At 49.1% G+C, this 13,709-nt stretch overlaps 1 protein-coding gene across 4 annotated transcripts in view; it reads left to right on the top strand.

The window, feature by feature from the left end:
• The window catches only part of PPP2R5C (protein phosphatase 2 regulatory subunit B'gamma), a 151,421-nt gene that overhangs the window by 6,598 nt on the left and 131,114 nt on the right, over window positions 1-13,709 (top strand). For 2 of the 4 annotated variants that reach the window (XM_019639288.1, XM_019639290.1), the window contains exon 2: window positions 1,015-1,080. In XM_019639288.1, coding sequence (XP_019494833.1) covers window positions 1,015-1,080 — 66 coding nt within the window. Of the gene's footprint in view, window positions 1-6; window positions 197-1,014; window positions 1,081-13,709 lie in introns of those variants that run through there. The other 2 variants (XM_019639287.1, XM_019639289.1) reach the window with 2 other exon arrangements.

Raw genomic sequence — 13,709 nt, 5'->3', positions numbered from 1 at the left:
CGCCGCCGCCGCTGCGGCCGCCGCAGCTTCTGTGAGCCTGGAAAAGGGGAAGCGCGATCGAGCGAACGGCTCAGTCCCCGGGCGGCGGCGGCGGCCGGGAGGGCGCGACGGCCAGGGCGGGGGCGCTGCTGCTGCGGGGGGCCGGCGGCGGGGGCGGCCCGCACCAGCCATGCCGAATAAAAACAAGAAGGAGAAAGTGAGTCGCGGCCCGGGCGGGCCGGCGGGGGGACCGGCGGGGACCTGCCCAGGAGCGGGGCGCTGCGGGGTCGAGGTCCTGCGCCTGGACCTGCGGTCCCCGATGCCGGGATCCTGAGGGCGCCAGGGCGCCGCTCCGCCCGCTTCCGGAATGAGGGGCGGCCCGGCCCGGGCGGGGGTCCTGACGGCCGGCGTGGGCGCCCGGGCAGCGCGCGCGGTGGGCGTGAGGGGCAGGTGCGGCCGCCGAGGTGGTTGACCAGCCTCGCAGAGCCTGGGCAGGGGCTTCAGGGGTGGGGGCCGCACACGCCGGAGGGACCCGGCCCGGAAGAAAAGGAGCGAATGGACCCCCGCTTGACGCTTGTGAAGAGTCGTCCGCTCTCCAGAGGGACGCCCTGGGGCTCGGTTGACGGGGTGGCGGCGGCGATGGCTCAGGGTGCTGCGTGTGCGGGGGCGTGTTTGTGCTTCAGGCAGAGCTCTGGGACCACCTCAGGGATCCCCGCGCTCAGGGTTTCGGGGAGATGTGGGTCTTCAGAATGCTGAGAGCACTGTGTAAATTTGGGTTTATCTGTTTTGCTTGAAGTTTTCAACCTCAAGTACAGATAAAACGAGGGGAATCTGGATGGTGGGGGGTAGGGCGGCATCTATTTTAGTTATATTTCTAACTAAACAAGATGATGTAGGATTTGATGGCATTGTTTAAAACTGTTGTAAGTCCTAGTTAAACTGTATAAGTCAATTTTAAAACTGCATTTTGATTTATCTGTTGCTTAGCAGTCTAAAATTTGAGAAGCCTAATTGATTCTGTTTGATATTTCCCAGGAATTGCCAAAAGCAGGGAAAAGTGGAAAAAGCTCAAAAGAAGGACAAGACGTAATAGAACCAGAGGTAACTGTTCTCAAATACTCACTTCCCGCTTGTTTATAAATAGCTTTTAACTTAGGATAGAAAAAACGAGGCTGATAAAATCTAGCGTTTTGTATTGTTTCCCTCTGTGAGATTTTTTTTTCCCCTGTGTCTCTCATAACCCTCAATTTTAGTTGTTTAGGTTTTTATTATTCTGCTTTGGGAAAACATGAATGTTTTCATGAAAGTTATGCGAATCTATGCTGCTGGGATTTTAAAATTCACCCCCCATACCCCCGCAATCTAGCGGCAGTCCTGTGGAGACTGGCTGGTTCCACAGGGTCTGTCCAGCTCGCCTTCATGTTCCTTTTGGCTTTCCATCCTACCCCTTCCTTTTGCAAGTGGCCAGGCCCCGGTCTGGTGGGCTCATGTCCTCCTTCCACCACCCTCGCTTCCCTCGGTGCCGTCTTTGCTGCTGGCTTCCTGGGCCAGCTCCTTTTCTCTGCTGATGTCTGATCCGCTTAGCTTCTTGCCCCAGTAGTGCTGGTATATTTTGGTTTATCAAGTTTGGGTATTTCTGGACAGTCTTCTGTCCTCTTTCGCATTTTCTCTTTGTCTGCATTGGCCAATTCTGACTTCTTGTGCTGCTTGACTTTGGGCTCATTGGGTAACAGAGTGCCCGGTGAGGATTGTGTTGACGTGGTGGGGTCGTGGCAGTCCCTTGACACGCTTGTGCTTTGGGAGCATTTGCAGAGCCAGCCCTTGGCTTTGCCTTTTCTTCCTTGTGACTAGTTGTTGAACTGGAGTGCTCCGGGCTGCAGGTCCAGGAACGGTGTGGACCCAGGCAGAGCTAATAGGCCCTTTTGAAACGTTAGGAGCAGAGAAGCTGCTTAGTGTCCTAGTTCTCCAGAGCTGGACCATGGAGGCCCTGGTCTTATCACAGATGACATGCATATGCAGGTTTCAGACCCCCTTCCTGTAAGCCAAATTAGGATGAGTTCATTTCTGCGTGGCCATCACCTGCAGTAGCCTTTTTTCTTTTTTAGCCCCGGGTAATCTTTTCCTTATCACTTGGTGCTTTCTAAGCCTCCCTCCTCTTCTGCAGGTGATTTATTCCAGCAAACAAAAAGCAGAAATCCAAACGGTTCCTTAACTGTCAATAGTTAGGGATGATTTGTGCCAGTCTTTCCCTGCCCTTTCTTTATGGCAGACAATTGAGTTTTACTGTGGCATTCTTGCATTTGATTTGCTTACTTGTCTAAATTGCTTACTTGTCTAAATTGCTTACTTCCATGTCAATTTTGACTAAATTGATTTAAATGAAATTAAGTCCCTCTGGAAGGGTGTATACTTTTTCTTTTCTCTTTTTGGTTTGTTAAACTTTCATTAAAACTGTTAAGACTTCTTTCCTAGTGCTCCCCAAATCTTTATTGCTCACATACCCGTGTCCTCTCACTTTTTAGCGTCCCAAAGAAGTATCAGTGGGTATGGTTCCTTTATTCCTGTTTCAGCAGAAAGAACCCGGCTGAAAGGATGGATAACATTAAGATTGAACCTGAAAAAATCCATCAATAACTGAAAGATACCAAAACCACTAACATGTAAATCATGCGTTTTTAAGGTGGATTGGATCCCTAGACTACCAGTTGCTTACGACCCTTGAGGTGTGGCCTACAGTGTCTGAATATGATGCCCCAGTTGTCTTTTTGTATTTTTTCTAGCGCTACTAAGAGCTGGAGCTACAGAGCTTGAAATTACCACTGAAAAATACTGAAATGTGGGCCCTTCACTACTTCCTCATAAGGATACCAGAGGCAACATGGCACATTAAGCATGACACTTGCAGATGACTGTGTAAATTATTTTGCAGGAATACAAATTGAGGCTCTGCAGTTCATCTGAACTTTGAATCGAACCTTACATTTTTATTGTTGTTTTTCTCATCTCGGTCTTCATTTCACTTCTTCACTTCTGGTTCCACCCACTTACCTAACATGATTGACTCAGGCAGGTGAATTAAAACCATTATCGCACACTCCTTTCCTCTCCTTCTCTCAATATTACCCTGAGCTTGAATATTTTAACCTGATTCAATAACCAATTCAAATTGGCTTGCTATTCCCGTGATGCTTTTCAGACCTTTTTAGTATCACATCCCCCTCACAGCCATCATTTGCTCAGGTTACCCTGTGAAGTCACCCCTGTCAGGATGGTCACCACATTCCAGGCTGCCCAACCTGAGAGAACAGGGGTCCACCACATTTCCAGGTGTAGGAAATTATCCCAACAGAACACGTTTAGGAACGTGGCCTACGGTTGACTTACTACACGACTTCAAGCGTGGGACGGTCCTGGCACTCCAGGCCTGGCTTGCTACACTCAGCCTTCCAGAAAAAGCAGCCAGCCGCGTGCACTGCCCAATGCTTGTCAGTTCCAACGAGACACATTTGGTGGCCTGGATTTTTAGTGAGGAAGACGGGGTCCTGCCGTGAGCGTAATAAAGGAGAGAGTGGTGGAGGGGAAAGCATTTCAGCATAGATGATAAATGTGCTAGCCCCTGATGGCCTCAGCGATGTCACTTAACATCCGCGGTCCTGTGTCCTCATCTCTAAATTGACTCTGTGAGTTTCAGACTTGGTCGTTTTTAACCGTATGAGATAGATGAGGTACAACCCCTCTTGAAAGAAATTTTCCCTGCAGGATGTGTGGCAGGATATGTCTTTTGGTGTAACAAAATAACTGCTGCTATGCAACTTGTGCCTTTTTCTAGAAATTTCTGCTCCTTGAATCATGTACTGGTACATTTTCCTTGTCTTTTTTTCTCTTTCAAATAGAATGTTTAACTTTGACTTGCTTGTCTACGTGTGTCCTGGAAATAAAAGTTTCTGTCCAGTGCTTACTGCTGGTTTATTTCTTAACACGCTTTTAAGGGGTGAGTCCACGATGGGCTTGCGGGCCACTTGAAGTGGGACATGGAGGTTGATGGAGGGAACTCATCTTTGAGCAGCTGTTGACAGTGTAACACTCAGATCTGTTACGTCTTATGAATGTTTAGAATCTTAATAAACTGCTCAGAGTCCTAAAGCCCATTTTGGAGGATCAGATCACGTGATGGTGTTTTTTGTTTTCAATTTGTGAACTGTGTCCAGAGTCACGTTTTTAAAAAGCGTTAGTGCTTTTTGTAAAGTGATTTAAGCGCATTAAAGCTTCTAGTGTTATGCTTTGGTCGTATGTTTGACATATCCTGCCTCAGCTTAGTTTTGTTTGAAAGTCTCTACGGTAACTCTTCAATAACGTCTATTGCTGTAAAGGGAGCTGAACAGTCCTCTCTCTAGCTTGTTAGCTTATTTTGACACCTACCTTTAGTAATAACTTCTTTCTCTTTATAATCTGTCCCTTTACATCCTCTTGCCTGCCCTGCCCAGTGTCTCAGAGACGGGGGGGGGGGGGGGGGGGGGGGGGGCAGGCCTGCTGAGGTCCAATAGGTGTAGGTGGCAGAGTCATATTTTAGAAACTAAAACTGAAATTTTAAAAATATTTATTAACTTGTCTAAATAATAATAACACCCATTACATGGTAAATAATATTTTTATGAAAAATATCTTCTCATGAAAAGTTTTTTACTTTCTAGTCACTTGTCTCTGTAGTCAGAGTTTTAACCTGAGTGAGTTGGAAGATGAGGGAAGTCGTTTTGTGGGTATGTGTGTTTTCTGGGGAGGCAGCTATGATTATTACCCCCAGAGAGGAGAGTCCCCGACTCCCCTGCTCCACAACACCAAAAGCCACTGTCTGGAGGCTGAGTCGGGAGCTCAGGCTTTAACCAGGGCCTCCCGTGCCACATTTTCCATTGTCCTCTTCCCAGCATTTTTCCATACAACCCTAAACTGGGCCCCCCGTGAAACTCAGAGAAGACCCAAAGGAACACTACATTAAGGGTTTGGTTTTTTGGTTTCTTTTTTTAAGTTCATGTGTAACTACGACGTAGGAAATGGAGTTCCCTGCTTTTAATTGCCAGATCTCGGTTCACTGTTCCCGGCCTCGCCACTTATCTCTTCTTAGAGCCGGGCACTCAGGACAGAGGAGGCTGGCGGAGAGCATAATGGGGAGACTGGAAGGCATTGGAATTGGAGGAGTGCAGGGAGCTCGCTGCCCTCAGGGTCCCGAGCAAGCAGTGGTTCTTCCCGGAGCTGTCCCCTCTCTAGCGCCTACTCCTGTCCTACCATGGACTCGTGGGCTCCCTGCGAGATCCACTGCTATCCAGCGGGCATCCCAGCCTCAGCCCCGTTGTGGCCCCGTTGCGTGTGGGGCTCGGAGCTTCCCTGTGGTCCTGGGCTCTGTAGGAAGTTCACCAGCACCCTTGGCCTTCCCCAGTAAATACCAGTAGCCCCCCACCCCCTTCAGTTGTGACAACTGAAAGTTCCTCCAGACATTGCCAGATGTCTTCTAGAGACAGATGGCCCCCTGTTGAGACCACTGCTCTAGAAGACTCCTCCACAAAGTATGTTTGCTTGCAAATCATGCCTGGCACGGACTTGTGTGGGCATAGGGTTTCCTTCCTTTACAACAGCAGTGCTTAAACAGAAGGGGTGTCAGCACCCCTTTATAGTCTAAGAAATTAGTAAGGATCCCAAAGAGCTTTATTTAGGTGAGTTATAGCTATCCGATATGTTTTATGTTAAAAATTAAAACTGAAAATTTAAAAATATTCATTAATTCATCTAGTAATAACAATAACACTCCCATTACATGTTAATATAAATAGCATATTTTTATGAGACATTACTATTTACAAAAATTCACTGAGAAATGGCATTGCTCTGTTTTCGCAAATCTCTTTAACGTCTGGTTTAATAGAAAATAGCTGGCTTCCCGAGTCTGCTCCCCCATACAGTCTCAATATCACATGTCTCATAGCCTATGAAAAACTGACATGATGGTTATAAAGGCGAAGCATAGCCCCCAGAAAGCTCTATCGGGTCTCCACCTGGGGGCCCCCAGACCACACTTTGAGAACTGTTGTAGAATCCTCTTCCTGTCTTCCTTACTGCCTGTTTGAAATCCTTTCATCCTTTTAATCCCAACTCAAGTTCGTTTATTCTGAAATTTAAGGGAAGCTTTTTCTCACCATCTTGGACCATATTTTTTGCACCTTTTAAGTTTGAGTAGCAATCATTTGCTCTACCAATTATCATTTGTACTGCCTGGTACAACCTTTATTTACCTGTGATTTGTCTCCTTAACTATTGTAGAACCAAGTCCTCGAGATAGCAGTTTAACTTGCTGTGTCTTTGCACTTGCCATTTATGTTAGGGCCTGGAGTCGAGAAGTGTTTGGTGGATTTTAAGAGTGTTTGGGAAGAAGGAGAGCTTCAGATCAGTTATCTTCTGATTTTTCTGATACTGTAAATTAGAACAAAAATCTCTCATTAAGAGACTTATCGCCTTTTTTATCTAAGAATATTTTAATGCAGAGTGTTCATTCAGTATAATTTGTTTTAAGTAAATAACATTATACCAAAGCAAAGATCATGGTACTCGGGTCTTTTTCTAATTTCTATTGAGAGTTTTAAGAAGAGCATTTTGGTTTTGTTTTTAGTTTGCTTTTACATAACACCAAAGGCCTGTGGCAAAAAGTATAGTCTCCTAAGATCTTACTTTAATTAAAGCATTTCAAAATCGGGTTTCCACTAAATATAAGATTTCCAATATGATCTTCAGTGTTTTATATTTCTTATTTTAACTTTCTTTTAGGGATTTTTCTCAGTAGAACATATATATTTTTAACATTTAATAAGTCTTATATTTAGAAAGGTAATTTTTTCTTTGAGCACCTCTTGCTCTGTGCAAGCGCTGCGGAAGGTGACAAGGCAAGAATGGCGTTATCGTCACTTGTTAAGAACGTCAGTGTTTGCCGCTTCTGTTCATTGTGAAGTGTCATACCTGTTGCTTGTGGACATTCAGTAGACTTGGGAGTAACTAGGCCCCCCATTAGTCGCACCCTTAGCCACTGAATAGATGGAACCAGATGGAGCATGCTTATTGTAAAGAGCCAGCTGGAGGGAATCAGGTGCTTTACAGCATCTGAGCAAACACAGGATCACCATTAGATGATGGAGTTCCAGAAAGCTGGCAGATAAAATCATCGTCTTCCTCTTCAGTAAAAGCTCCAGCACACGTTATGTCATTCCAGAAAGAGTTCCTCAGGCGAACCCTGTGAAATAGCCTAGTTTTCCAGTTCACGACTGAGGTGCCGAGTTTGTGTGTTAGAGCGGCTGCAGAGTGAACATGAACCTGCAGCTCTGCGTGTAACGGGCAAGAGGCTCCCACCTGTATCTGGGGGTGCTGCGGGAGTCAGTCTGCCTCCAGCATGAATCATGGTGGCATTCTCTTAAGTCACAGGGGAAATTCATCTGAAAGATTTTGGCTGTAACGTCTCCAGGGCTCCCTAAAACATTGGGCACCCGCCAAGGTCAGGGCACGTGGCGTCTGGTTCAGCACAGCATCATAGGTAGTTGTCTTGCCCTCTGCCCACTCTGTGTGCAGCCGACTTCCCTGCTTCTTGGTCCAGTCGGAGAAGAGCTGCTGGGGAAGTGCCGCTTCCCAAACCCAAACAATATGCCATCTTTGTTTTCTCCACCAGGAGGAGCAAGAGAACAAGTCTAGAAATTAAACTGGGTTGGAGGAAGTGCTGCTTGATTGGTTTGAGGACGTTTGATTTTCCTTTTTTAAGATGAGGCTTAGCATGGCCCTGAAGGGTGTTGGCTCTGACCTAATGCCGTTTTTTTGCCCAGTGGGACTAAGAGTCCCTGCAGCTCTGAGGTGTTAGACCTTTGCTGTCCGAGACTTAACCACTAGCCAAGTGTGTCTATATTTAGGTTACTGAAAATCACATGACAGGTAGAAATTCAGCTCCTCAGCCACAGAAGCCACATTTTGAGGGCTCAGGAGCACGTGTGGCCAGTGGCTCCACTCTTGGACAGTGGATGCACATTTCCTGCTTTGCAGAGAGTTCTGTCCAACAGGGCTCCTTAGACCCTAGCAGTGTTTTCCAAAATATTTCAAATGTGAGTGTGTTTAATTTGACTTTGTTAGTTATCACTTTTTAAAATGTGAAATGTCAAATTTAAGATTAAAGAAAAAGAAGACATATAAATTGGCAAAGGAGAAGGAAGTGGATGAAATTAGAGAAAAGGGGAAGGTGACAAGAAAAAGGAGTTCGGTGGTGAGATGGGAAGGAGGATCTGTCACATGCTCTGTCCGGGACCACCTTCATTCTAAGGACCTGCCACAGGCGAGGCCCGGCCATTCCCGTAGGAGTGGGCCTGGGGGACCCAAGGGAAGCCATGTCCTTAATTTCTCTTCAGATGTTTTATCTTTATTTATCAAAACACACATGGTTAAAAAATAAAATGGCACGAAACCCTATAGTTTCCCATTTCACCTAATCCCCTCCCAGCGCCGCATGGCAGAGCGAACCTCTTTGGACTGTTCTGCTGATTTCCCACGGTCCAGACCTGCGGGAAGCAGTGTTGGGTGGCAGAGGGCAGGCTCTGCGTTGACCTTTCAAGCTCAGTCACTTTCCTCCCTTTATCCTGGCCGTTCTCTTTCATGTTGCAGGCTTCTTTCCAGTTGATTCATTCACTCATGGTCTCCCAGCAGGTGCATCCTGAGATCCAGCTGTGTGCTGAGCGCCATCAGGAGTGCTGGGGACTCTGCACAGGACACAGCAGGGCCCCTGCACTCGCGTGGTGTGCTTCCCGTGAGTGCCGTGTGCACTAGTGTTGCTAAGGGGCACCGTGACATGTGGTGTGAGAGCAGAGCGGTGGCCCTGAGGCTCTTGACGCCGCGGACGCCGCGGACCCCTCGGGTCGTTGTTACACAGCTGCACTCACACAGAGGCAGGACCACCTCTGGCAGCCCCCGTGCTGGAGACCCAGAGGCAGCTTCAGGTGGTGAGGGATGGTCTCACCAAGGAGAGGACATTCAAGGTGAGACCCGAATGTGAAGAAGGAGCCAGTGGTGCAGAGATCTGAGGGAGGGCCTTCCAGCCAGAGGCAGCAGCCAATGCAGAGGCCCTGCGGCAGAAGGGAGCGGGGTGTGTTGCCTGAAAGAAGGCCAGTTTGGCTGAAGAGACGTGAGGGTGGTTCCAGCGGGAGGGATGAAGTGGCAGAGGTGGGCACACGCAGGGTCCAGTAGAGCCTCAGCAGCAGCTGTCGGCCAGGGTTTGGATTTTTACTCTAAGGTGATGGGAACTCATTGAGGTGTTTTGAGCAGGGAAGTGAGATGATCTGACTTAAGTGTTTAGAAAGATCTCTGCAACAAATCTGTGTAGGAAATAGAGGAGCAAGACTTAAAGCAGGGAGACCTGGAAGATATGGCCATCTCAGGTCCTGGTGTCCTGTCCGCACCTGCACAGCTGGCTGTGGGCTCTGGACTTGGGTGGGCTTGTCAGCTTGCATTACAGGCCTGAGCTGGGAGCTGGCTCTGGTAGCTTCCAACCTGGAAAGGCCAGGATGCAGAGAGCTTTGCTCTGAGCAGCCAGCTCCAACACTAGCAGCCTGAGGTTTTCCTGGACGGGCTGGTTTCTTTGGAGAAAACCAGTGTTGTACAGACATGCTCAGTGGCTATGGACAGATCGTTATGCAGACCAAAAACGAACCTCTTTTGCAGCCCCGTATCGTACTCCTGCCCTCCAGAGTTTCTGAGTCCTGAGCCTTTCTTTCCAGAACTCTCTGGGGTACATCACCTGCCTTCTCCCTCCAGCCGCACCCTCCTTTGTGGTTTCTAGGTGGAAGTTGCCTCTGCCTTGCTGCCGTCCAGCCTCCCTTCTGCTTTCTGCTCCCCAGCCATCTGTTGCAAGCTCTTGTCCTCACATGCACCACAGATTCCCCTGCAGGGCTTCGGTGATGGGGAGTTTTCCCCTTCCTCTTCCTCCATGTTCACTTGTAACGGAGGCTGAGGAGGTTTGCTGATTAGTCTTCATCAGGGAAATTTCTTCCATTCTTCCCCTATTTTCACCTCTCAGCCAAGGATTGTTGGCCTGGGGTAGGGGTCAGGGAACTTTTTCTGTAAAGGGCCAGATAATAAGTATTTTAGGCTTTGAGGGCCATACGGTCTCTGTTGCAACTACTCTGCTGTTGTAGCAAGTGAACAGCCATGGACGATATATAAATAGTCATGGCTGTGTGCCAATAAAACTTTATTCACAAAACAGGCAGGGGGCCATATTTGGCCCATGGGCTTTAGCTTGCTGACCCCTGGCCTAGCGGAATACAAACCAGGTTCAGTATGTAAAGAAGCTCTAGTGAGAAGCTGGGCGCTGTTGCTACCCTGTGGGTCTCTGCTCAGGCTCTTACCTGAAACCAATGTGGTTATGCGCCGTGAAAGAGGTATTCCTTTGGTGTTTACCAGATATGCCATCCAGAGGCTGTCGAGAGACCAGTGATTCACCCTGCCCAATTGAACAGTAAATGCTTCGCATCTCGTAAATTCTTAGACTTGCAGTGTTTGAATGGAAGGGAGGAGGTGCTTGTTCAGTACAGTGGGCCCTCGTATGGGAAAATGTCTAGGAGCAAGGCCTTGTCACCAGTCCAGTTCCCTGTTTTGTTGTTTAAATGAAATAGCTCAGCGTACAGAAAATCTATCAAACACCCCTATTGTTTCACTCCTCGTTACAGGGGTGCTGTTGCCTGGCTCCATAGAAGGTTGGGTGTTGGGGGTCACCGTGGGCCCTGGGACGTGCAGGCTTGATGCCTCTCATGTTGGGAACTGCGATGGGCTGCTTTTCCTGAGGGTGAAGGAGAGCCTCTAGGACATTGTCCCTCTGCCTTCAGAGGGGTAGCCACATGCATAGGCTGCTGTGGAAGGAGTGGGGAGAGGGCCTCGTAACCCTCAGGCGACTGTGCTTTTCGCCTCTGCACCTCTCTGTGGGCCGAGCATGGTGCAGTGAGGCCAACCCGCCTGGGACTGGCCCCTTCCTCCCCTCCTCTAAGACCCTGCCGCCGAAGGTTCGAGGCTCCCAGCAGCCCACATTGACACACCTGCCCTCACCCGGAGCCCGCACGGCTCTTCTGCAAGGAAGCCCCCTTCTGTAAAGCTCCCTCATTGTTGGCGTGGCTTCAGCTTGAGTCTCAAACAGTGTTTCAGATCACCCCGAAGCCCCCACGTCCACCTAGAAAATGCTGTTGCCTCTAAATGTGTGTGTGTAATTTCAAGATAGAGAATCCAATTTTGATTTGGTGAGGAAACACCCAAGCCAAAGCAGCACACCTGTGTTTATGGCTCAGTGTCCCACCTACATGCGTGCCTCCTGTGTGCGGCTGAGCCTCACGAGCAGGCGTGCCCGCTGGCACTTGGCACCTGCCATCTGCCACAGGCGACCTAGAAGAACAGCCAGGAATGGCAGGTGGTGCAGTTGTGGCATTGATTCCTTCGTCCTGCCCCAGGTCCTTCCTTGCTTGTGCCCAGCACTGTCCTTGACACTGAACCTTGACCGTTCAGAGTTGAGAAGACAGTCTCTTTCAAAGAACTTCCAGCCTCCTGTTGGAGAGAAACCCACCATCGCAGTGTGAGAGGACAAGAGCTACAGGCCGGTGGGGGTCCCGGGAGAAGGAAGCTCATGGTTCTGCCTGGTCCAGTGGGGAGGGGGGGAGGGGGGCCTGAACACGCTGAAAAGGAACAGAGGAAACACTTCGTACATGCAGTGAAATACACACGACACAAAATGCACCATTGGTGACATTTAGTACATTCACAATGTTGTGTAGCCATCACCACTGTCTAGTTCCAGAACATTGTGCTCACCCCAAAAAGAGGCCCCCTCTCCATTAAGCATCGCTCTTCATTTCCTACCATGCTCAGCCCCTGGCCACCACTGTCCTGCCTTTTCTCTGTGGATTTGCCTGCTCTGGACATGTCATGTAAATGGAATCATACAGCCTGTGGCCTGTTGGGTCGGTTCCTTGCGCTCAGCATGTTTTCAGGGTCCACCCGTGTTGTATTGTAGCATGTGTTAGTACTCTGCTCCTATAGCTAAATACCACTCCATTGTTTAGGTGTAATGAATTTAGCTTGTCAGTTGATGGACAGTTGAGTCTTTTCCATCTTTCGGTTATTATGAACAGCGCTGCTATGATTGTTAGTGTACAAGTTTTTGCTGGGACACCTGCTTTCAGTTCTTTGGGGTATACGCTTAGGAGCGGGTTGTTGGTCATGTGGTCATTTTAGGTTAAAGTTACTGAGGAACCACCAAACTGCTTCCCACAGTAGCTGCACTGTTCTGCGCTCCACCAGTAATATACAAGGGTTCCGGTTTCTCCACATCCTCTCTTTAACTTGTTTTCCGTTTTTTTAAATTATTGCCACCCTAGTCTGTGTGAGGCGGTACGTCATTGTGGTTTCGATTTGACTCCCCTAGTGGCCAGTGATGTTGAGCATCTCGCCATGTGCTTGTTGGCCGTTTCTGGAACTCCTGAGTCAGCGTCCTGCATCTTCTCGCACGCACGCGCGCACACATGTGCCGCCCCTGCACACAGTCAGAGACGCTCCTCTGCCCCTGCTCCTTCCCCCGGCGCGTGCTTTTTTCTCCCCAGCCACATTTTTCGAAGGTGCTGGGGACACTCCAGGTCTTCCTGCTTCATCCTCCGCCCCCTCACCAGCCCCCGTGGCCTCCGTGGCTTTAGTGGCTTTTGTCGGGTTGATCCTCCTGAGCGGCTTTCTTCCCTCAGCCTCAGTGATGCCCCATCCTCGTCCTGCCTCACTGGCTGTGTCTCCTCAACCCCCTCGTCACCTCCTCACCGTCCCTGCTCACTGGGTGCTCCTCCACTGGACGGTCTCATTCACTCCCTGGCTTGAGTAACCAGGGAGATGTGTGATGCCAAATTCACGTCTGGTCTCAGAGGACAGTTTCCTGAGCACCAGCTGTGTGGCAGCCGGACTGCTCCCGGCTCTGGGACCCGAGGTGAAGGTGGCAGATGACAGGCCACTTGCCAGTCTTGCAGTCTAGAGAGCCGGGTGGGATAGACAGTAACCAAGAAAACGAAGAAGAAAGAATTTCAGCTGTTGGTTAGTAGACTAAAGAAAACCAAATGGAGTCGTGGAGGAAGTGGGGAGAAGAGGTCATTTGAACTTGGACGTATTGAAATTGCCGTATTGGGACTTCAGACTCAGCAAATTCGCAGTTGAGCCTATTTTGACGTGTTCGTTGCCCGTCAGTGACTTGTCTCACCGTCCACCTACCTGTGTAAGCCCAAGGTCCGGGAGTGCTCACTGGCTCCTTTGTCTCGCTCACCCAACATTTCCACTCTCAGCCAGCGCCCTTGGTTTTCCCGAGTGTTTATCTGCCACTGCCCTGGTCCAAGCCAACGGCTTCGCTCTCGTCTAGACGACTAGAAAAGCCTTCTGTGGGTCCTGTGCATCCATTCTCCCTCCTCAACTGTGGCCCACACCGAAGCCTCAGGGCCTTTAAAAAGGAAATCTCGGGCCAGCCAAGTGACGCGATGGTTAAGAGCTGGCTTGGGACGCCAGAGGGCCCCAGTTCGGATCCCACATGTGAGGGCCAGTGACACTGCCCTCTACAAAAAAAAAAAAAAAAAGAATAAAAAGGAAATCTCCTTGCGTCATTGCCCCACTTAAACCCTTTCACTTGGCTTCAGGTTGCCCTTCAGATAAAG

The sequence above is a fragment of the Hipposideros armiger genome, unplaced genomic scaffold (genome assembly GCF_001890085.2).
Source record: "Hipposideros armiger isolate ML-2016 unplaced genomic scaffold, ASM189008v1 scaffold_43, whole genome shotgun sequence".
Lineage (NCBI taxonomy): Eukaryota > Metazoa > Chordata > Mammalia > Chiroptera > Hipposideridae > Hipposideros > Hipposideros armiger.
This window is presented reverse-complemented; position numbering and strand designations above follow the sequence as displayed.